Source organism: Chiloscyllium plagiosum, unplaced genomic scaffold (genome assembly GCF_037043375.1).
Source record: "Chiloscyllium plagiosum isolate Xiang-an unplaced genomic scaffold, Cpla_swu_hap1 HiC_scaffold_22, whole genome shotgun sequence".
Lineage (NCBI taxonomy): Eukaryota > Metazoa > Chordata > Chondrichthyes > Orectolobiformes > Hemiscylliidae > Chiloscyllium > Chiloscyllium plagiosum.
The window spans coordinates 51,820,787-51,846,677 of NW_028270160.1; the positions used below are offsets into that span (position 1 = coordinate 51,820,787).

A 25,891-nucleotide genomic window follows, 5' to 3' on the forward strand; every position below is an offset into this window, starting at 1 on the left:
ACAAGAGTTGGAGAAACGCACAAATCTTAAAGGGTTGCAAGGAAGGAAGCAGTTTGGGAGTTATGAGACCAGCAATGGATTTGAAAGGAAGTTGAGAATTGTAGCATTAAGGTGTTGATGGACAGGGAGCCAATGGAGATCAGCAAACAGAGGAATGTTAGTTGACCCAAAATGTAGGAAGCAGTGTTTTGGATAACTTCAGGTCTTTGTAAGGTGGAAGTTATGCGGTCAGCCAGGGGATCATTGGAACAGTCAATCGAGGAGTGACAAAGGCATCAGAAAGAGTTTCATCAGCAGAAGCACTGAGGCAAGGCAAGTTGGATGGTGTTACAGAGGTTGAGGTAAGCAGTCTTGTTGATGGCATGAATATGTGATCAGAAGTTTATCTCAGAGTTATCAACAACATCAAGATGTGAAGAGATTTGGATCATCCCCGCACAGTTCCCAGCATGAAGAATTGAGTTGATGCAAAAGAGAATGGAATTTGTGACAGTGGCTGTGTCGTGCTTAGTTGGTGAAATTCCTGCTTGTTTGTCTTGACAAGCTCGAGAGGCAGAATGAATGGTTATGGCAGGGTAGTGAGAGTTGATGATGAGGTAGAGGTTGGTGGTGACAATGTGCAGGTGGAGACTAAGATTATATTTTAGGGAGATTTAACCAAGGGATTGTACAGAGATGAGAAATAGGAAAGGGCCAATGCAGTTTGTTGGGAAACTGCAGAGGTAATGTAACATGAGTGCGCTGAGTAACCTTTGCTGGCTGCAATTGTGCAGATAAGAATGGAACGAGGTGAGGATTGTTACACCCAGAAGAGGCTTTCGAGGAGGATGACATAGTCAGTTGTGTCATAAGCTGCAGAAAAATTGAGGAAGATAAGTTTATCATGGTCACTGTCACAGATTATTGTTTGTGACTTTGATCAGCTCTTTTGATATCATGGCAGTGACAGAAATCTAAATGAAAGGATTGAAACGCAGTGAAAGAAAAGGTTGTATTTGGAAGGTGACAAGAAACTCAAGCACTTTGGAGAAGAAAGGGAGACAGGAGCTTTTCAGGAGGGAGGGACAGTCAATAGGAGCACTTTTGGGAATTTCTGTTTTTGATTAGCATTATAGGATCTTTCTCATCTGTCTGTGAAGATAGATAGATCATCAGTATAATATCCGAGGGCTCTCCTTTGGAGATCTGTCAGCTACTGTTGTGCAGACCCTGCATCGCATACACATTTTGATTCCTCAAATGATGGTCCCTTCTACATTTTAGAATGGAAATTACATATCAAAAGGTCCATCTTCATCAGATCAAGGATGATAGTCATTTGGGGTGTTGTCAAATTTATGATGCAATGTACCTTAAAATATTCCTTCATAGATTCAAACTGGATACAAATACAGCTAAGTCTTACATCAACAAGTCTTTTTTTTATAAAGTATAATTGACTGCTTATAAGGAAACATTTGTGCATTGTTACATCTCCAGACACAAATGAAGTAAGCTAATATTTTAACTGGGAAAATAATTTCAAGATATTGTATCGAGAATAAGGCAAAGAACAGTCCTGACAATGCGTTTCAGCACGAATCACTGAACCGTGCAATAAAGTGGGTTAAAGGCCAATCATCAGATCATGTGGTTAACCCTTTTTTTAGCCACCAGATGCCTATCCATAGTGCATATCATCAGATTCTTCTCCTCATACCAGGGCACACCACATGTTGCTATTTTTAGAGCTGCATGCTTGTTAGTAAATGAATGTGGGGCTTCTACATTCTCATCTGTATTTGTCAGATTCTAAATTCAGGTAATTCATTTTTGGCAGTGTTCGAGTTCTGACTTTCATATATTGTCACTCAGTTCAGAAAAGGCAACTTCTGAGTAATGCATTAATGAAGACTTTGTGCTGTGCAATACCTTGAAGCCATGTACAATGTCGTAGGAAAGTACTTTGTGATATTCACTATGAACGGTTTTCTAGTGCAAAACTGGACGTGTCTGCTCTCTGCTGACTTTTGTGGACCTGTCATTTCTGATCCCTCCCATCTCGATAAGCTCTACCAGCTGCAGACGAGGAATTGGTTTGGGAGGTACTTCTGATAATGAGATATGGAAACCTAAGAATTTACATCTCCCTTCCCTTGCCTTGAATAATTGGTTATTTAAATCTCTCATTTTAAAAAAAAAAATTGCCAATGTGAAGTGAAGAAATGAGAGGCATACAGAGGAATGTGTTTGGTCCAGGATTAATACCAGCAAGACCCTTAGTTACACTTTCTGAATTGATGAATGTAGGGGAACAGCAGAATGTAAACATTTTTGTGTTGGATTTCTGGGGCCAGAACATGGTCAGTTTACACAAGAAAGTGTAGGTCCGGTTGATGAAGCAACCAAGATCAGATCATTTGCGCTGCCCTTCCATCCTGTAATAATGCTGCAGAATTGCCATTTCATCACAACTAAGAACTTTCCATTTTTTCATCTGACAAAATCTAGATATGAAGCTGAGTCTGCCTTCTTTTCAAACCTGAAACTATGTGATTTTAACATCATTGATACGCTGGGAGTTGGAGGATTTGGAAGAGTTGAGCTGGTAGGTGCAATTTCTTTTATAAACAGTTGGTTTGTCTAACCCTGCCTCTTATTTTGTTCAGCAAAAGAATGAACTTGCATTTATATAGCACCTTTCACAATGTCAGGACATTTCAAAATGCTTCCTAGTCAAAGAAGTGGCTTTGAAGTATGTAATGAACAGAATGAAAGATGATTTATTTTTAAATTGCTGCCTAAAGTCAGAATTTCCAGTCCCACATTTTCAGTGATGGTAATGAGGGTGAGTTTTAAAGGGTATGCCAACATTAAAAAATTGTTGCTCCTTAATAAAAACGTGTAAAAATTAAAAATAAATGCTGGTACCTCAAACATTCAATTTCACTCCTGTTGCAATTACTTGTTACGTTAATAGTTTTTAAATCGCATTACAGCACCAACTTATTTTGCAGATTTTTGTACTTCATGAGATGTTCATCATTGCAGTATCAGTGGGAACTATGCAAATATACTGGGGGTTTATTAAAGTGGAGGGCTGGTTGTTTGCTGTAGGGAAAATTTATGCCTTTCAGATAACACAGAAATGTGAGTTAGCTTTTGAGTTTGTTGTTGGTGACATTGGAGAGCTAAAGCAGAAACTGCAAGTGAGGATATCCCAGAAGGGTCTAAGCCTTCCAACATACACTCCCTTGTAAGATACATTTACACCTCAGCAAGAAAAGGTTTGTGTGAAAGTAAGTGCTTATTGGAGACCTGATCAATGGCTAATGGCACTTCCTGGAATGAGAACTGCATGTGAAAACCACACTAAATCAATCTACAGGCTCATTACAGACAATGGCAGGAGACATTGCAAAGTCAGCCAGGGTGCAGTCCACAGAAATAACAGGTGCCCTAGTCATCTTTCTACGAATCGTACAATACTGTCTCGATAGAGCCAATTTTATGAATTATGCAGCATTTCTACGGTAGATTGATTGCACTGACACTATCACTTGTATATCCGTCAACAATTCCCTCCCTTCCTCTCTTTTGTTAGAAAACCAATATCCAGAATTTGACCAGAATCTAATCTCAGAAAAGATTCTGAGAGTTACTATTTTTTTATCAGAGAATGTTGACCATGCATGTATCTTGTTACAATTATACATTCCTTAAGTGAGGTTGAAAAATAGCAAAAGTTAATCTTTAGAAGCATTGTATTTTACAATATGACCCACAGTGAATTGGCAGAATGATGTAGCACACTGTATTCTTTACAGCGTTAGCATGGAAGGAGGTGCATGAGTGTTTGTCCCCTGTCAAATAGCAATCCTTCCTACTTGGATCCATGCACCTTCTTTACCTTTTGCCAGGCACTCAACCTTAAATTCATAGCTGCCCTCTGAAGTAGACACTAGAGATCTGCTTTAACACTATAAGTAGCACAGAGTGACAGAAATGGATGTTGCAGTCACTCAAATCTTTGACTTTCATTTTGAGCTCCTGGGCAGTATTATTTATTTTGTTGCTATATGGTGCAGATTCCCTTTCTAGAAAGCCCTCTTTGTAATATCAGATGCCACGTCCATTGTTCCAGTGACATTGTACAACTGTTATCAAAGAACAACTTGCATTTATCCAGTACCTTTCAGTTACTTCAGGGCATCCCATAGTGCTTCAATGAAGGGCAGCATGGTGGCTCAGTGGTTAGTACTGCTGCCTCACTGCACCAGGGTTTGATTCCATCCTTGGGTGACTGTCTGTATGGACTTTGTACATTCTCCCTGTGTCTGCATGGATTCCCTCTGGGTGCAGCAGTTTACTCCCAGAGTCCAAAGATCTGCAGGTTAGGTGAATTAGCCTTACTAAATTGCCCGGTAGTGTCCAGGGCCTTGCGACTATGTGAATTAGTCCTGGAAAATGTAATGTTACAAGGAGAGGGTAGGGGGTGGGTCTGGATGAGATGCTCTTCGGAGGGTCAGTGTTAGACCGAATCAGCCAAACGTCTTGCTTCCACACTGTAGGGATCCTATGAAGTACTTCAACAGTGTTCGTCATTGTTGTAATGTAGGGAAAAAGCGAAGCTAGTGTTTTTGTACAGTAATATCCCATGCACAGCAATGTTTCCGTTTTCCTGGATAGTGACATTAGTTGTGAGAGGGACATTAGCCAGAGCACTGAAAGAGCTCCTGTGTTGTTTTTTGAAGGGTGTAATAGTATCTTTCATATCAACAACTTATTTGATACTGTATTAAAGTGTCAAGCGCGATTGTGTGCTCAGATCACTGATGTGGGACTTAACCCCGTAACCTACTCATTCAGAGACAAGTGTGAAGCCACTGAACCAAAGCAGGCATCTAACCAAGATTGTTAACAGTCATTTATTGTGTTTTGTGTTCTTAGTAGCAATCATCGTTTTTGAAGGGAACATACATTGTGAAATCATAATGAATGAAATCATGAATTATTGTGGCACTTTTGGTCAAATTGATTGATCTCTTCCACAAAGCCTTTCATGTGCGGGTCAATGACTATTATTCACCATCTGGATGAACTCATGCTAAGCCTTATGTTTATTCTCTTTCTTAGCCACAAAAAATATCTAGCCATACCATAATACCAAAATACCATCCACAGAAATCTTCTTAGCCTCTTCAATGAAGAGTCTCATTTTTGTTTCATGGGAACCTAAATGTTCCCATTCTGCCTTTAATTGACCAACTGTTAGTTATATTTTCTACGAACCTATATGGATGGCTGGCATGTGGTTCAGGATGCATGGCCTCTCAGTCATGTTTTAATTATAAAACAACTGATGCGAGCCAAGGAATGTATTACATGTTTGTCCAATTTGAGGTAAAAAGTATTTGTGAAAATGTTAACTTTTGTACAGCACAGTAGGTAGATATTTAACCCCTTATGACATCTTAGAAAACAGGCATGCAGAAAATAGTAGAGAATACAGTTACAATATACCAACAAGAGCTCCCAAGTTCAATATTATGATTGTAGATGATCCCATGCAGTAAACTAACATCTCAGTACATTTCCATTAAGGGACTGAAGTATTCCATTTTGCCCAGCTCTCTCTTTTTTAACTTAATATACATACACACACAAAACTGGCAACACAATGTAGCTGCCTATTGCCGAAACAAGCAAATTTTTCACTTCCAGTGGGGAAATGTAGTAGAGTGGTTTCTGTAATGAGTGGGGGATTTGCAACTAGACTTCAATTCAGCTCAAACATTGAACATCCACTCCTTTCTCTTTTACCATTAAAATAAAGATAGAAAGGCATTAGGGTACCCTCAGTCCATTTTATTCTTTCAATTCTACAACTAAATCTTCAAAGACCATTTTCATTCTTTATTAGCTTATTATACTTCAAGTAATACATTTTTGCATGGATGCTGCATATATCTTATATAACCACATGAACGAGAGTTATTTTCTAGATCGTGACTTGAGATTTCACATTGATATGAATGGGCATTGCTCTCTGAATGAGTTTCCTCATTTCCCCTCCCCCCACCTTGTCTCAGTCAAATCCATCGAATTCAGCACCGCCTTCCTAACCTGCAATCTTCTTCCTGACCTCTCCGCCCCCACCCCAGTCTGACTTATCACCCTCACCTTGACCTCTTTCCACCTATCACCTTTCCGACGCCCCTCCCCCAAGTCCCTCCTCCCTACCTTTTATCTTAGCCTGCTGGACAAACTTTCCTCATTCCTGAAGAAGGGCTTATGCCCGAAACGTCGATTCTCCTGTTCCCTGGATGCTGCCTGACCTGCTGCGCTTTTCCATCAACACATTTTCAGCTCTGATCTCCAGCATCTGCAGACCTCACTTTCTCCTCCAAGATTGCTCTCTGAATGAAAGACTTCATCTTACACCCATGAATGGAAGTGTCTGTATGAAAATAAACATGTATTTAAGATGACAATCTAAGCTATAAATATGTTTATTGATGGCTTTTGCCTGGTTCCCTCCAGCTTGTTAATCAGATCTTTACTTAAACTGGTTGCCTCTTATTTTACTTTTCATTATGCTTTAGGGTGTGGATTGAGCTTTGAAGTCACGGAGCGTAAGGGTAGGGAGGGGAAAAGCAATAAGTGAAGTGGGAACTAAATTAGGAATGAGCGCGAGGTCTGAACTGAGGCAAGCACAGAGCTGCCTGAAGTTTGAAAAGTGACCAATGTCAGGAGATGTGTTCATGTTTTTGTGGATAAGGAAAGAAGCATTCTTGGGCCTGAGACTTTTGCAACATATTTGCCTTACATAAATACTGGCTGTCTTAAAGCAATCATCCATCCCAATACGGCTTGCACTCAATCTTATAGGCTGATCTGCTATCTCAAACAGCAGTGTGAAACTTCCAGAAGGAGGAAATCTTGCTCCATATCAGTGTCATTTTTTGTGTTCATATTTGATGTGCATGCAACGTGGATCATGGGTTCAAAAGTGGTTTGAATTTCTAACTTGTGGAATGTGAAAGTATCTTGAATCATATTTGACCCCATTAAATTTGTTCACTTCCCACTGAGTTATTGCCATTTCGTATTCAATTTGTGTCTTTCAAGAGTTTTAAACTCAAAGACACAATGTTAGTATGATATATATTTTTCATACCCAAGGACATATGCTTGATGTAGTGCTTTTAATCATGAACATTAATGGTCTTGAATGTTATTGAGTGTGGTACGAATCACTTAAGGGCATGAATTCACTGGACATTTGACAAAAATCAGCAACATGTTTAATTGAGTTTTGATTCATTGAGTCTTGTGTTATACCACACTAATGAGTATCTTAAAGAACTAACTAACAATTCTATGCTGACAATGGTAGGTGTCTGAATCATTGTCACTCATGGTAGATAGTTTTTCTCCTTAAATAATGCAACTACAATTGAAATTTTATAAACCAGGCAAACAGGTCCTTAATAAGCAATGCTGTGCAAGAAAAGGGCAAATGCATCTGCACTTATTTAAAGCTTTTTTATTTTAATATTCTATGATGGAGACCATTGTCGTTTTGGAGATTTATCTGTCTGAAGTTCCATAACTTTCTCCATTCTCCAGTTCCTATTTCCTGCTTTTCTGACACTAGCTTACTAAGCATTTTCTTCTCAATCTTAAGTGCCATTAACTGTCTTGGTCTTACACTCCAAAATACTCCCTCTAGATCTTAGCGAGTTTTGAGCTATACTCCCACTAGATCTTCCACGTTACTACATCTTTCCACAACTTCAGAGTCTACCTCTTTTACCAAGCATATGGGTGCTAGCTTCAAATCATGCTTACTAATGTTAAATCTGTTCCCCTTCCATACTTCTCTTATCTGAAATGTCATGAAATAATTACTGCATTCACAGAGTTTTACAAATTCAAATTATTGCTATTGCCATCACCATCTTAAGAGGTAAAGTTGAACTTGGTTTTTTCGCTCTACACTTTTGATCTCAAATCTATAATTTCAATGGTTAAGAGTTATAAGTGGCTAGAAAATAGTTGTGCGCATTAGAAGAGGACATTGTGTGCATTAGAAGGGGAAGTTACAAAGAGAAGCAAGCAGGTAAATATGTTGCAAAATAGCAGCAGATAGAGTTCAACATGGTAAAGTGAGACATCACTGACTTTGGATATGAGAGACAGATCAGAATATTTTAATAGTGAATAATTTGGAATTATGAAGGAACAAAGAAAATTATTTATTCACAGATCACCACAAGCAGCCCATTTGATTGGCACCACATCCACAAGCACCACTGACACTCAGAAGCTGCAATGTGTACCATCTACAAAATTCACAAAAGATCCTTAGTCAGCACCTTCCAAACCCACAGTACTTCCATCTCGAAGGGTAAAGGCAGCAGATACATGGGAACTCCTCGACCTGCAAGTTCCCCTTCAAACCACTCAGCATCCTGAATTGGAAACATATCACCGTTTTTTTCATTGTCACTGGGTCAAAATCCTGGAATTCTCTCCCAGAGGGCATTATGGGTCTAACTACACCACATGGACTGTAGCAGTTCAAGAAGGCAGCTCACCATCACATTCTCAAGGGCAGCTAGGGATGGGCAATAATTGCTAGCCTAGCCAGCAACTCCCACGTCCCAATATTGAATAAAAAAAAAGCTTCTGCACAGGTTAAAAAATGGTTAATGGTGTATTGGTCTTTATCTTAAGAGAGTTCAAACTCAAAAGTCAGGAAATTATGTTTTGTTTGTACAGAGCCACGGTCAAACTCTATTTGAAATGTGCTTTCAGTGTTAAATGCTATAAGTTAGGACAGATATATTGACCTTGGTGAAAATGTATCACAAATTATCAGCATGATACTGAAGCTGAAAAGGATAAATTATAGAGATAGTAACATAAATTTCGTTTGTACTGTCTTGAGTTTAGCATTGTCTAAGAGTTGATCTATTTGAGGTATCTGGAATTATTAATGGATTTGATGGGCAGACGATGGCAAAGTGGTAATGCCACTGGATATTTTTATTTTTTTAATCAATAATTTGAATTTAATACAAGTCAAAACTTGAAATTAACCAGATAAATGATGCAACAAAATCACAGTCACTTCTTCTATAATGCAATGGTCGCATTCCTGTGCAATCCCACACTGTACAAAAATCACACAATACAAATAAGTCTTAAAGTGTTGGTGATCCAATCACATTATAGCCAACACAGATTTTGTAAGATTGTGATTTAAAATAGTGTTCCCTATTCACCAATTATGTTACAGCTAATTCATGTTAACGAAAGGCGCATTATAGCAGAACTGACTGTACTCATCGATCATTGTAAAAACCCATCTGATTCACTATCATTACCTTGTCTGGTATGTGACTCCAGACCCACAGCAATAGGATTGGCTTTTAACTGTCTGCTAAAATAACTAAGCAAGCCACTCAGTTCAAGGGCAATTAGGGTAAGAAATTAGAATATCAAAACTGGCTTTGCCAATTCCACCCGCGTTGTATGAAAGAATGAAAGAAAACAAATTTGCATTTCCTCATTAGCCAAGTGCCAGCATTTAGTCACTCATTGAGACTTTGGATGAGGTGCCCCCATTAGTTGAGAAGGAGACAGTTTCCTTTTTTAAAGTCCTTCATCAGGAATGGCCCAAAACGTCGATTCTCCTGCTCCTCGGATGCTGCCTGACCTGCTGTGCTTTTCCAGCGCCACACTTTTCATCTCTGATCTCCAGTATCTGCAGGCCTCACTTTCTCTTACATATAAACCCAGCACTGGGTAACTGCCCTGACATTTGGCTAATGAAGAAAGATAGATACCACTAAAATGAGGAGGACAGAAAAAGATTGGGAAGTGAGTTTTGAAGCTGAGCTTCAGGTCAAACATGCTTACTTCATCTTAAGGAATAGAGGGAAGGCATTTGGATGGGAGGTGTTTATAGTTGAACACAGAATGCCCTCAAATACTGCTATATACACAGTGACAGCTATAGAGCTGACAAGGATGATGGAGACTGAAGTTTGCATCTTGAAGGATTCTCATGACTGCATGTATCTACATGGCTGAGATAACATCATTAGCATTTATTTCCTGAGGATTTGCTTTCCTTCGATATTAAAACAACAGGTGCAGGTTTTGAATAGCACATTGGACTAATATCTCTCATTGTCCAGTGATCAGATGCATCTTGAACAATTAAGGCACATGCAGGAGAGTGACAAACATGATGACCATTCTATTGCTCATTTCTAGAAAAGTTTACAGTGATTCCAACAGGTTCAAGAGGCACATGTACGGAATTTGCATGGTGCCTTATCATTAATGCAAGTAGGAAGAGGTCAGTGTGCTACATATCATTTTCTATCCAATTAATTCCTTTCTGCTGTTGTCCTCCAGCCAAAGCCCTAGAGAGTTGCCTAGTCCAGCAGAACAAACTTATAAGAGCTGTCCTTTAACTCCTTGATATTTATCGTGTACATTTAAACAGGCAGATGCAGCAGGCAGTGAAAAAGGCAAATTGTTTGTTGTTGAGAGAACTCAAGCCCAGGAACAGGGATGCCTTGTTGCAAGGGTACAGGGCCTAGTGAGACCACACCTGGGTGTTGTGTGGAGCTTTGGTCCCTTATCTGAGGAAGGATGCTCCAGCTATGAAGGAACTCTTAATGTTATCAAACTTGGAGGTTTCTCAGACCAGTCCATCAAAAACAGGTGCCACACTGTATGAAAGAGGTATAGTTGATGAGTTCTTTTACATATATCCTTCCTAATCTCGTGATGATATTATTGGTTTTAATAGAAAGAATAAAGCATTTTTAACCCTTTCAATCTGCATGATCTAATTAATTACTGTTTATCCAATAAGGAATAAGAGAGTAATTGTTGGTATATATGTGTTTTTGACTGTATTATTGTAATAAAAGGTGTGTGACCTATCCATAAATATCACTTTTAGAGATTGGATTTCAAAGTAGTGGTATATGAGTATGGATTACTTCGTGATTTTGTTTTAATGCTTCTGGTGTAGTGACCTAATCCAGTATGTGTCAGAGAGTAGGGTGACTGTGAACCTCTAGAGTTAATGACAGAAGAGAGATATATACGGTGGCGTTTCTGACAGGAAGAATAAACATTAAAGTCTATTAGCTTGTTTTCAGTTTAGAATAGTCAAAAATTGTTTCTAATTTAGAAAACCCAGAGGGTAGATTTATACAGAGAATGGTGGGTGCGTGGAATGCGCTGTCAGCTGTGCTAATAGAGTCAGATACATTAGGGACATTTAAGTGACACTTAGATAAGATGATAGTAAAAGCTAGGGGACTTGGAAAATAAATAGAGATATATTGAAAAGTGTCCATATAGAGGAGGAGATACTGGGCATTTTAAAACTCATAGAGGTGTACCCAGAATTCTTTGGGAAGCTAGGGAAGAGATTTCTGTGCCCCTTGCTGAGATATTAGGATCATCAATAACCACAGGTGAGGTGCTGGTAGACTGGAGTGTGGCTAACGTGGCACCACTATTTAAGAAAGGTAGTGAGGAAAAGCCAGAGAACTATTGACTGATAAGCAGGATGCTTGTGATGATAAGCTGTTAGAAGGGATTCTGAGGAACAGGATTCACATGTATTTAGAAAGGCAAGGACTGATTAAGGATAGTCAGCATGGTTTTGTGCGAGGGAAATCATTTCTCACTCATTGATTGAGTTTTTGAAGAAGTGACAAAGAAGATTTATGAAGGCAGAGCAATAGGCATTGTCTATATGGACTTCAGCAAGGTGTTCAACAAGTTCTACATGGTAGACTGGTTAGCAAGGTTGGATCATGTACAATACATGGCAAGCGAGCCATTTGGTTACAAAATTGGCTTGAAGGCAGGAGACAGAGGGTGGTGGTAGAGGGTTGCCTTTCAGACTGGAGGTCTGTGACCAGTGGTGTGCCACAATGATCGGTGCTGGGACCATAGTCTTTTTGTTATTTCTATAAACAATTTAGATGTGAATATAGAAGGTATGGTGTGTAAGTTTGCAGGTGACACCAAAATTGGAGGTGTAGTGGACAAGGAAGAAGGTTACCTGAGAGTACAATGGGATCTTGATCAAATGAGCCAATGGGCTGAGGAGTAGCAGATGGAGTTTAATTTAGATAAAGTGAGATGCTGCATTTTGGAAAAGCAAATCAGAGCAGAATTTATACACATAATGGTAAGGTCCTGGGGAGTGTTCCTGAAAAAAAGACCTTGGAGTGTAGGTTCACAATTCCTTGAAAGTAGAGTCACAGGTAGACGGTAGTAAACCATCAAAGGCAAAAAAAACCATAGTGGGAGTTATGTACAGACCTCCTAACAGTGGTCAGGACCAGGGGCGCAACCATGTACCGGGAAATAGAGAAGGCATGTCAGAAAGGCAAGGTCACGGTGATCATGGGAGACTTCAATATGCAGGTGGACTGGGTAAATAATGTTGCCAGTGGATCCAAAGAAAGGGAATTCATGGAATGCTTACAGGATGGCTTTTTGGAACAGCTTGTCATGGAGCCCACAAGGGAGCAGGCTATTCTGGACCTAGTGCTATGTAATGAACCAGACTTTATAAAAAATCTTAAAGTAAGGGAACACTTAGGAGGCAGCAATCATAATATGGTGGAGTTCAGTCTGCAGTTTGAAAGAGAGAAGGCAAAATCAGATGTAATGGTGTTACAGTTAAATAAAGGTAATTATGAGGGCATGAGAGAGGAACTGACGAAATCGACTGGAAGCAGAGCCTAGCAGGGAAGACAGTAGAGCAAAAATGGCAGGAGTTTGTGGGTAAAATTGAGGACATTGTACAGAGGTTCATCCCCAAGAAGAGAAAGATTATCCAGGGAGGGATTAGACAGCCATGGCTGACAAAGGAAGTCAGGAAATCTATCAAAGAAAAAGAGAGATCCTATAAAGTGGCCAAGAGCACTGGGAAATCAGAAGATTGGGAAGGCTACAAAAACAGAGGATAACAAAGAGAGAAATAAGGAAGGAGAGGATAAAATATGAAGGTAAGCTAGCCAGTAATATTCGAAATGATAGTAAAAGTTTCTTTCAATACATAAGAAACAAACGACAGGCAAGAGTAGACATTGGGCCACTTCAAACTGATGCTGGAAGCCTAGTGATGGGAGATAAGGAAATAGCAGGAGAACTTAATAAGTACTTTGCGTCAGTCTTCACAGTGGAAGACATGAGTAATATCCCAACAATTAAAGGGAGTCAGGGGGCTGAGTTGAGTATGGTTGCCATTACAAAAGAGAGAGTGCTAGAAAAGCTATAAGGTCTTAAAATTGATAAATCTCCTGGCCCCGATGGGCTACATCCTAGAGTTCTGAGGGAGGTGGCTGAGGAAATAGCGGAGGCGTTGGTTGAGATCTTTCAAAGTCACTGGAGTCAGGGAAAGACCCGGATGATTGGAAGATCGCTGTTTTAACCCCCTTGTTCAAGAAAGAATCAAGGCAAAAGATGGAAAATTATAGGCCAATTAGCCTAACCTCGGTTGTTGGTAAAATTCTAGAATCCATCATTAAGGATTCTTGGAAGAGCAGGGTCAGATTAGAACAAGTCAACATGGATTTAGTAAGGGGAGGTGCCTGACAAACCTGTTGGAGTTCTTTGAAGAGGTGACAAGTAGGTTAGACCAGGGAAACCCAGTGGATGTTATCTACCTAGACTTCCAAAAGGCCTTTGATAAGGTGCCACACAGGAGGCTGCTGAGCAAGGTGAGGGCCCATGGTGTTTGAGGTGAGCTACTGGTATGGATTGAGGATTGGTTGTCTGACAGAAGGCAGAGAGTTGAGATAAAAGGTTCTTTTTCGGAATGGCAGCCGGTGACAAGCGGTGTCCCGCAGGGTTCAGTGTTGGGGCCGCAGCTGCTCACATTATATATTAATGATCTGGATGAAGGGACTGGGGGCATTCTAGCGAAGTTTGCCGATGATACAAAGTTAGGTGGACAGGCAGGTAGTACTGAGGAAGTGGGGAGGCTGTAGAAGGATCTAGACAGTTTGGAAGAGTGGTCCAGGAAATGGCTGATGGAATTCAATGTGAGCAAATGCGAGGTCTTGCACTTTGGAAAAAAGAATAGAAGCATGGACTACTTTCTAAACGGTGAGAAAATTTGTAAAGCCAAAGTACAGAGGGATCTGGGAGTGCTAGTTGAGGATTCTCTAAAGGTAAACATGCAGGTTGAGTCTGTGATTAAGAAAGCGAATGCAATGTTGTCAATTATCTCAAGAGCATTGGAATATAAAAGCACTGTTGTGCTACTGAGACTTTATAAAGCTCTGGTTAGGCCCCATTTGGAGTACTGTGTCCAGTTTTGGTCCCCACACCTCAGGAAGAACATACTGACACTGGAGCGTGTCCAGCGGAGATTCACACGGATGATCCCTGGATTGGTAGGTCTAACATATGAGGAACGACTGAGGATCCTGGGATTGTATTCATTGGAGTTTAGAAGATTAAGGGGAGATCTAATAGAAACTTACAAGATAATACATGGCTTGGAGAGGGTGGACACTAGGAAATTGTTTCCATTAGGCGAGGAGACTAGGACCCGTGGACACAGCCTTAGAATTAGAGGGGGTAAATTTAGAACATAAATATGGAGACATTTCTTCAGCCAGAGAGTGGTGGGCCTGTGGAATTCATTGCCACAGAGTGCAGTGGAGGCTGGGACGCTAAATGTCTTCAAGGCAGAAATTGATAAATTCTTGATGTCACAAGGAATTAAGGGCTACGGGGAGAATGCGGGTAAGTGGAGTTGAAATGCCCATCAGCCATGATTGAATGGCAGAGTGGCCTCGATGGGCCGAATGGCCTTACTTCCGCTCCTATGTCTTATGGTCTTATGGTAAAGAAGGTGTTTGGTATGCTTTCCTTTATTGTTCAGTGCATTGAATTTAGGAGTTGGGAGATTATGTTATGGCTGTACAGGACATTGGTTAGGCCACTTTTGGAATACTGCATTCAATCTTGGTCTCCTTGTTATAGGAAAGCTGTTGTAAAACTTGAAAGGGTTCAACAAAGAATTACAAGGATATTGCTAGGGTTGGAAGGTTTGAGCGATAGGGGGAGACTGAATACAGTGGGGCTATATTCCCTGGAGTGTCGGAGGCTGATATGTATTGTATAGAGATTTATAAGATCATGAGGGGCATGGATAGGGTGAATAGCTAAGGTCTTTTCTCCAGGGTAGGAGAGTACAAAACTAGAGGGCATAGGTTTAAGGTGAGAGGGGAAAGATTTGCAAGAGGCCTAAGGGGCAACCTTTTCATGCAAAAGATGGTGTGTGTGTATGGAATGAGCTGCCAGAGGAGGTGGTGGAGGCTAGTACAATTACAACATTTAAAAGGCATCTGGATGAGTATGTGAATAGGAAGGGTTTAGAGGGATATGGATCAAGTGCTGACAAATGGGACTAGATGAATTCAGGATATCTGGTCAGAATGGATGAGTTGGATCAAAGGGTTTGTTTCCGTGCTGTATATCTCTATGACTCTAAGTATAAAGCAGCTCAAGGAAAACACAGCCGCCTCAGTTGAAAAATTTAGCTTGTAATGCTTTCAAACTTGGCAAACTTGTTTTGATATCTGCAGGTTATTAGAACTGAAAACATTTAGGAGTTTAGAGTTGTAAGAGTATATGTGTCAGACAGATTTGGGAAGAACTCATTGAATTGTCTCCCAGTCCATGGCAAAGAAACTGTCAGGAACCTGTTAAGTAGAACGCTAAGAATTTGAGAGGTGGCATATAATTTTTCTGAATTTGAATCTCTAAATTCATGGTGTTGGAAAATAGATAGAAAGCTTTGTTTCAAGTGTGTGGTGCTGGAAAAGCACAGCAAGTTAGGCAGCATCTGAAGAGCAGGAGAATCAATGAGAAAATTTTGTTTTCCAGTTTATTTGAAGGTTTTTCTAAACAGTGTTCTATAATTAGAAAGCTTTGTTTAAAATCTGTTTCTTCTTTTGTGTATTTTGCTTCTGCAATGACTGAAACAGTGGAATGACTGACAACCACATTAACTAAATTTTTTAAATTTAAAATTTGGGTGGCACAGTGGTTAGCACTGCTGCCTCACAGTGCTAGAGACCCGGATTCAATTCCTGCCTCAGGCAACTGTCTGTGTGGAGTTTGCACATTCTCCCCGTGTCTGCGTGGGCTTCCTCCAAGTGCTCTGGTTTCCTCCCACAGTCCAAAAATGTGCAGGTTAGGTGAATTGGCCATGCTAAATTGCCTGTAGTGTAAATTTAGGGGAATGGGTCTGGGTAGGTTGCTCTTCGGCGGGTCAGTGTGGACTTGTTGAGCCGAAGGGCCTGTTTCCACACTGTAAGTAATCTAAAAAAAAAGACACACCTTTTATCAAGTTAGATTTCATTCTCGGATCTGATTTATCCAGTCATACAATCAGCTGGGATCAGAATACAGTAGAGTAATACACTTCACAATGTGTTCTTGGTGCCATAACTTTAACAGGAATGTGGCTCAAATGCTTTACCACCAGAGGGAAAGAGATTAAAAGCTCAAGGTTGCTGACAATCCTAGATCATTATTCTGATTATACCAGAGAACTGGCATTTGTCAGAACGTGCATTTGGTCTTTCCATTTTCGTCCTTGACGAGTCATCACCTTTGGGATTCATTTTAGTATTAGACGAATGACCTTGGCCACTGCATCTTTCTTGAATTAACTACAGTCTACAGTTTTGAAAAATTATGCTTTATGATCAAGAGCGGTCAGGCCTGAACTTTAAAACGAAGCACCAATGCAGTACAAATTCTCCACATAATGTTTCCAAGACAGCAGGTATTTTGCATTGAAATGCCAAATTCTTCTCCTAACTTTTTGCTGTTTTCACTTCCTATTGATTTAAAAAAATGAATGGGATTTTTTTTAAAATGCCAAATTAAATGTATTCTTGAGCTAGTGGCTTCACTGTAATGGGAGCAAACATCTTCTGTTTTCATCATCACAACACAGACCTTCCTAATCTAGAAAGCCCAGAAGTAAAGCAGTCAAACTTTACATTCTTTCATAAACTTTTATTTACAGAAATATGCAGTGCAGAACATACTGCAGAACTGCAAGCACAGCAATATACAGGATCATAATTGAAGTCATAATCAATAGCTACCATCTGTATACAATTAAGCACAATTACTGGATTCCATTCTCTTTCTTTAAATCAGTGATATCTATATTCTTGATATATTGTCTCAATGTACAAGGCATGACATCGAGCCATCCCTCCCATAGACCCACTCTCAATTTCATGTACAGGCAGTCCTCGGATCACAAATAGGTCCTGTTCGGGAGTCCATTCATAAGTTGAATTGCACACGAGTCAGAACACAATGCAGGACAAAATAGTCATTTGTAAGTACAGGGAATGTTCATATGTTGAATCTTTATGGGATCATGTTGTAAGTGTGAGCATTCATAAATTGGCATTTCTTTGTGTCAAACAGGGGAAAAGTTAATGGCTTGCATTAACCGATTTAAATTTTGGAGATTTGCTTTGCCTTCAACCCTTGCTTCAAGCTAACAAGGTTAATTCATAATCTTTGTGTGATTGAATTTTTGCAGAGCATACAATATTCTCTGATGAATATTTATTTATGTAACATGCCATGCATATTCTAGCTTCAGTATGTCCAGGATAAAGAATTTCACTTAACATGTTTAACAAATAATACCCCACATTCATGAATTTCACAAAGGTCAACATTTTATTGCCAAGGTATTTTTAACAATGACTTTTATTTTCCTGAGTCAAGAAAATAGCATTTCCTATTATCACCTATTTGCAATATCATAAAATCAGCTGCCCTGAAACACCTATCAGGAAACTTGGCATGTGGTTCATCACTAAAAGTGACTGGTTTCAATTTCTTTAGATCATCTATTACTGAGAATTTAAACAAGCATTTATCAGATTCAATATTTTATTTGCCCTTGACATACTCCTGTTGCCAATACCGTACTTAACTTTAAAACATCATATTCTACAACTGGTTTAGTTTGAATGGATGAATCAAAGTTCACAATTATTCTTGTAAGATTTGATATCGTCATTCTGAGATGACAGTATGATTAACCATGATGAGAGTAAAATCTTTAAAATGATACTTTGTTTAATATCTAAATCAATATATTCAAAATTCTGGCATACATGACTCCCAATTTTAAAATATACTCTAACCTTATTAATATCTCAGTTTACAAATTCTGCAGTTAGATCCCCATGAGGATCATGAAGATGTCTGAAGATGTATCCCTATAATACCAATAAAACATGGGAGGATTGATTTTTAATTGAACACAATATGAATGAATCAACTGACTTGACAAAAATAATTGTCCAATCATGCTCCATCTCAAGTTTTGTTGAATGCCTTTTTCATTGAAAGTTCACCCAACGGTATTGGACATTCATAAGAGATTACATCAGTTATCACAAGGGGACTTTCAACTATTTCACATGGAGTTACAAATCCTTTTAATGACCTTAATGCGTTTAATTGTCAAACCTAAAAATATACTTTTTTATTTCCTAACCTAGCATTGAACGTCTCTCCAGTGAATCAAAATAATATTTTAACCAACTGTAATGCAAGAATACTATGTAGTTAACTCCATGTCCAACACATTCATTGCAGGATTAAAGCTCTTGTGACCAATGTAATTTGGTTTGGATCAACATTATCTTCATGCTCATTGTCAGTATTCTCTTGGCCATGTGTCATTTTAATTTCTCTGCCTCATCATCTTCAGTAGTTACTTCAAGTCATACCTGAAACACCAGTTATCATTCTTTGGGAATTCCTAACATTCCGCTTGTCCATACTCTTGTTCCAGTTTGTGTCTTGTGCTATAATAACAAGATTTTCTTTCAGCTTCATTCTGCCTCATCTTAACTCTTCAATTGTATTGATGCCTGCACCCAAACTCTGGACCATTTTAAAATATGTCTATTAGTTGGTCTTGTGTTTTTTTTTCCTTGTGGAATGCACGAAGATTGAAGGAAGTAACTGTTCCCCAGAAATTTCTTTATAAAGCAACAATAACCAGATTCAGCAGGTTCTCCTCCAAGAACTGAATGCTGATTAGAACTAGTTGTCATTCATATTATCAATCCAGGGCTCTCCAAATTGAATATGTCAACATTATACAAAAATCTGTTAAAGGCCTTGGAATGACTGTGTATCTTCCAAATCTATATAAATTCTGACCAGGTCTAATAGATGTTTAACATATCGGGCTAAATCTTACCAAAAATGGCTAAGTGTCAACTTCAGAGTGTTTTACAGAGAGTTTCTCTCTGCAAGCTGCAGTGAGTTACTTCATACAATTTTCCACAGCTTATTACATTGCACCATAATTGTACTCAGCTCATCTGAAGGAACTCTCATTGAAGACAATAGATTCTCAGCCCCCCCCCCCCCCCCCATATCACCTTCACACCCTGAAGGGGCCTTTAACTGTGATTTCTTCATGTGGAGGCCATTTGCAGTAACTGGAGTTTACTGCTGACCCCAGGCATTTGCTCCTCCCTAATTTCTCTGCATCTTTATTGTGCTGCAGCCACAGTGATGATAACCTCTGCAGATGGATCGACTGATCACAGTTCCAATAATCCTGTGCGAACAGTGTCAGAAAGAGTTCTAGATAATGGGAGCAGCCAACATTCATATTACACACTAATGAAGGTTTAGCATTGTTCTCCCTACAGTGGGACATGGAAAATTCTGAAAAGAAGAGCCACAGAAAGCCTTTGACATTGGGAACCATATTCCAATAAATGCGGTGCTGCCACGCCACGCAAAGACAGTGGGAGGTTGTATTTGCAGCAGATGTATTGAAACCTTGCCCCGACTAACTTGGAAAGGCAGACCCCTGATCTCCGTACACTTCCCCAACTATTTCCTGCTAATTCCTTGAATGCTTGCACTTGATGTGCAGGACTGACCATGTTCCACTCCTTGGTGCAGAAACTCCTGACTGCTCCATGGGCATTGGCCACGTACACACAGCGTGTTTGCGGTTTGTGACATTAATATAGCACAGTGCCATACAGCAGTATGTCCACCTGCTTGACTGATCACTGCTGACAACCATGAAAAACTGCCTGACTTCGTTTTTGAATGAAAAGGCGAGGCAGGACATACGTACTATGAGCCTTTGGTATCTGAATGAGATGGCAAAGTGCAAAAAGACAAGACTAGGCAGTGCAGAGATGTTGTGAGCATCCAAATAGACATGAAGTGAATCAGTGTAAGAAAGCAAGCAAGGGACCATGAAGGTGCGCCCTGCTCCAAAGCAACAGTTGGGTACCTGTTCCTACACTACCTGTCTCTGCAAAGTGGCCCAGCAGCAGAATTGTAATGTAAGGTGTTGCTTTGCTCCAAAGTGCAACGTTGAATTGGGTAATTGTGTTCTAAGTGGGTCAGAGATGTGCCATGATGAAGTGGGGAGGCTGGTGCATGGCTAGTGCCAACCTCCGCTGAGGGCCAGACATTGCAGTCAGTCACTTCCCTTGGAGCATGCTCTGAGGTGTCAGGGACTGCTGGCCAAGATGGAGGCTCAGAGGAGCAAGCTGTGAGCTGGAGCCAGCAGGTACCGCACCTGACTTTCATGTCAGAAATTTTCATTGTCTTGTTTCTGTTTGCTGCCTGGAAGAATAGTAATCTGCTTGGAAGTGAGGTGAGATTAGATATTAATGAGGTGTTAATGCGATGGAAATAGGCTTCTTGTCACTCACCAGCAATATTTTAATCTCACCATTAAAACCCTGTGTGGAAAATCGGATCTTTCTTTTACGATCACGAGTATCATTCTTCCAATCCTATCATGTTTTTTCCAACTGACTCATCATTGCTCAGTCCTTCAGAGACTGAGAAAATTCTCCCCATTATATTTAATTTCCTTTAGATTCCCAAAAGGGAAACCCAACATAATCCTAATTCGTCTTCACCATCCAACTGAAAAGCATCCTTTTTACAAAATGCTTATGATCTTGGTTCTTATAGGATCAACTATATTCAGGTCATGTCTTGATGGTTTTTGGTAGAATTATAATCTGTGTCCACATGTCAATTTCATTATTCCCCTGGTCATTGTGCTTGAGAGTATCGGAAGGTAATCTTATCCTGACAATTCACATTGTTTGTTGTCATTTACCGCAATGAATTTTGATTAGAATTTTAATTTTACAATTGAAGATCGTTTTCTTTGTTTCCAATCTTAAACTCTGGTAGCTTTTTTTTTGCTGCCACATTCTAATTCAGAAAGCCTAGTAGCAATGGATAGAACTAGAGGCAATCTTTACACACTTTATAAGCATTGATTTAGAGAGATACACATGCATCTTCCAATCCCACAGCCTTAGATTTCCTTTCCTTCTATGTACAGGAGCACAAGCGAATCTCCAGTTAATGTCCACATGCATGCGGAATTACTATGCCATTAACAGTGGGAAGGATATTATTTATAGATAGGGACCGGTCAATTGGTCAAATATCCTCCTCCTTTCCTGCACCACCATTCCCCAGTCCCATTAACCATTGTGTGCCTGCAACATTCTCTACATTAACAGAGGCTGATGGTGAATTCAAGTTTTACCTTGAATTCAATACATCATGTGGTTTATCTCTTATCTTTGACCTAAGACTAGAAATAGTTCGGAACACAACTGGCCAAGGTCGTCTTGTGATTCCCACAGTGAGAGGTGAGCAGGATTCTGCTTCCATGGTCTGTTCTGTTGACTTTCAAATGAAATGGGACTTCTCTTTTGCCCTCACCCTGGGACTTACATGACTGACCTCCTCCCTTCAGAAGAAGGTGCAGTTCAGGACAGACACCCCACTTCGTTCGGTGTCACGGGAGAAATCTGAGCAGGAAAACTAGTTATGATGTATCTTATTGATGCACATGCATCCCCTACATGTATAATCCTTTCACGTTCCCTCCAAAACACGCCCAGGAAATTCTTAGCCACATGAAGAGGACAGAAATCAGGTGTAAACTCACGACTGCAGACCCAATAATAGTTGGGAACTAAACCGAGTTATTGCAAGGAGACTGTCTCAACAGGACCATACAAGGTCAGTGCATTATTAATGTCATGGTTGCCGAGCAAAAGCCCAATCAGAGACCTCGTTGGGAAATTGACCTCTGATCATCACTTCCTACCAGTCAGTGGTCTTGCGTTTGACCTCCTAAACTCAACCCCTCCCCCCCACCCCCAGTTCTGTGATGATTAGATGATAAGGACCCATGTAATTGGCAGCTGCATGTCCTTATTGGCATGGTGCTCTTCACTGAGAAGATGCCCCAGATGTCCCAAATCACTGATTTGGTTTCTCCAACCACATTTACGACAATTGTTGAGAATTGTGGTGCTTGTTAGACATGAGTAATACGCAACGGATTTTTTTTTTTGACCCTCACAGGAATAGATAGATGGATCATATAATACCTGTACCTTGCCTTTAAGACAGGGCGAAAGTGAGGATTGCAGATGCTGGAAATCACAGTCGAGATTAGAATGGTGCTGGAAAAGCACAGCAGGTCAGGCAGCATCTTAGAAGCAGGAAAATCGATGTTTCGGGCAGGAGCCCTTTGTCAAGAGCCCTTCATTCCTGATTAAGGGCTCCTGCCCGTAACGTCAATTTTCCTGCTCCTTGGATGCAGCTTGTCCTGCTGTGCTTTTCCAGCACCGTTCTCATCTTGCCTTTAAGACAGTTCACCTTTAAGGACTCCCTGTGCTGTGTGTACACAATGATGAGACTGTGCTTGTCAGTTTGCCTGTTATGTGTTTATGAACTGCACACATACTTACAACTTATAATGTGTTTACTGTTTTAAATAATGTGTCCCATGGACTTAATTAGTCTCTGAAAAGTAGATGATTGTTGGACCATTTTCATTAAAAAGAAAGTTGAAACTACCAACCAGCAAAGCTCACAGCCAGGATGAGTGGTGACTTATTACTTCTGTGCTAATTGTTATTGCCATCCAGCGCTCTGAAATGAAAAGCTCCTGAAGCTGTAAACAGTTGGTTGCCCTGGTAATACTGGCTGGCGTATTGCCAGATGCTTTCCAATGATAGAATATGTTTATAGTTTTGAAAATGGAACGTGCAACAGCAAAGTTTGTGAACAGCCAATTGTCACCATGATGGTGACCTGGATATTTCTAATCCAGGGCTGCCATCGCCTGTGACCATCTTTAAGGTGTCAAAAGGCCAGCATACTTAATAACCCTGAGACTGTTGAACTTTTACCTCTATTCCTTTTTATTTCTAGTTTATATTAAGAGGGGCTTTAATGTTAACTATTACATTATTTCTTTATTTTTCTACTTATTCTATGAAGGTAATGCTAAACTTTTTAACTATGTTTCTTTTACTACTTTGTATCTAGGTTTTTTTTGTACCTAAATACCTTTGTACCTGAGATGGAGCTGTGTTTGGCAACATTATACACTTTTCAATGCACACCTCTACTTGAGCGCACATAACAATAAAATCTAAATATAATCTAAATAATTATCTGAACACCATTATGTTGGTATTGTTTGCATGTTATTCTGACCCAGTTTATCTACAATGTCTCAAATCTAATTTGAATATGTCTCTAAGTCCAGGTAAGTAGTTGTTTTGAGCAGTAAGATCAGAGTTTTGATCAGAGATTGGGTGTTATTTCTGTCAGTAGTTTAGCAGTTTTGTTCCTGGATTAATACTCCTGGGAGTGAGTTCAGATCTTATTTTGGCAATTTCCACATTTTAATCCACTGAAAAATATCATTTGAAAGTGCCCAAAGGCAATTGAATCATTGTGAAAGACCAAACTGGTTTACCAATGACCTTTAGGGAAAGAAACCTGCTGCTCTTACCCAGTCAAGCAAATATGTAACTCAGTGCCAAACTAGTGCGGTTGACTTTTAACACTGCTCTGAAGTGGCCTGAAAAGCCACACATTTGTATCAAAGTAGGGGAAGTGTGGATGAGCAATAAATGCTGGCCTTGTCCACATCCTGAGAATGAAAATATGAAAAGGGTGAAAGTTACCCACAGGAGCCACATAATCAAAATAAATAAACAGGTTGGAGATTGCTTCGCTGTATAATGTTCTCCAGCGCATTATTTGTAATTCCCTCAAGAAAATTAAAAGTTCTCTGTTTTTTCACTGCTCAGTTATCAAGCTGCTTGCCAATAGATCTTTTGCTTTATGTTTCCCTTATCACCTTAATGAGTCTTTTTCCAGAGATGGGGAATGGAAGAGCAGATTACTTATTGAGCATCAACTGAATGTTGAAGGAGAGAGCAATTCTTTTGCCTGAGTTTTGTTAGAAACTGAAGGAACAGAACTATTTCCCCTGGAGTGTCAGAGACTGAGGGGTGACCTTACCGAGATTTATAAAATCATGAGGGGCATGGAGAGGTGAATAGCCAAGGTCTTTTCACCAGGGTGGAGGGTCAAAAATGGAGGTTTAAAGTGGGAAAGATTTAAAAGGGACCTAAGGGGCAACTTTTTCACACAGACGCTGATGTGTGTGTGGAATGAGCTGCCATAGACGCTGACACAATTACAACATTTAAAAGGCATCTGGATGAGAGTACATGAATAAGAAGGGTTTAGAGGGATATGGACCAAATGTTGGGAAGTGGGACTGGATTTATTTAGGATATCGGGTCTGCATGGATGATTTAGACCAAAGGGTCTGGTTCCATGCTGTACGTAGGCATGGCTCTATATGGATGGCTCCGGGAATAGGATAGCCAACAATTATAGAAACAAGTCATGAATGAGGAGGTATGGAAATGGAAGAGTTACAGTTTAGGAATGGAAAACGTTGTGTTTTCATTTTGTAGAAGGTTAGGGGATGAAAATATATATGCGATGAATCAGAAAGAAAATGATAGAGAAAATGAGGATCAACAGCAAACACAAATGGTGGAAAATAAACAAGATGAAAGTGAAATAAACAGAAGGAAGTAATCCTGATTATCCCAGGTCTAATAGATGGAGTGAATAGTCTGTCTCTTGACCTTAATGTGTTCATGTCAAGCGAAAAAGGTTTATGGAAACTAAAAGGAAGAAAAACTGACTGCAGGGCAGAGAAAGTAATGGGAAAATTAACAGAGGGCAAAGTCACGGAGGGGAATTAGTTAAAGAATATATTAGACAAATCACTTAAGCGCTAAACAATGATTACATTACCTTAAGCGTCTGCAGTGATAGGACAATACTGTTGAATATTTCAGGGATTGGATAGATAAAGCAGATAGTTAGCAATCTTCATAGTGAGAAAGCAAACTAATTTTGCGAGTCAAACTTGTTAAAGAAAAAATTGACATGCAAGTCATTTTCTTAATGACCATCAATTAGAAGCACTGTAACTATGGAGGGTAATTTAGCACTTATAATTAGAATCTGTGTGCTGATCAACAGCAGCCCAGTCACAAGGTTTGTGAAGGTTTGTAGCTCAGGTTGAGGTTTAGGGTGTAGGTTTGCTCGCTGAGCTGTAAGTTTGATATCCAGACGTTTCATTACCTGGCTAGGTTACATCATCAGTGACGACCTCCAAGTGAAGCGAAGCTGTTGTCTCCTGTTTTCTATTTATATGTTTGTCCTGGATGGGGTTCCTGGGGTTTGTGGTGATGTCATTTCCTGTTTGTTTTCTAAGGGGTTGATAGATGGTATCTAGATCTATGTGTTTGTTTATGGCGTTGTAGTTGGAGTGCCAGGCCTCTAGGAATTCTCTGGCATGTCTTTGCTTAGCCTGTCCTAGGATAGATGTGTTGTCCCAGTCAAAATGGTGGGTTTTTTTCATCCGTGTATAGGGCTACGA

At 39.8% G+C, this 25,891-nt stretch overlaps 1 protein-coding gene across 2 annotated transcripts in view; it reads left to right on the top strand.

The window, feature by feature from the left end:
• Positions 1 to 25,891, top strand: part of prkg1b (protein kinase cGMP-dependent 1b) — a 750,557-nt gene that overhangs the window by 664,437 nt on the left and 60,229 nt on the right. For both annotated transcript variants that reach the window (XM_087999056.1, XM_087999057.1), the window contains exon 10: positions 2,491 to 2,587. In XM_087999056.1, coding sequence (XP_087855182.1) covers positions 2,491 to 2,587 — 97 coding nt within the window. The remainder of the gene's footprint in view (positions 1 to 2,490; positions 2,588 to 25,891) is intronic.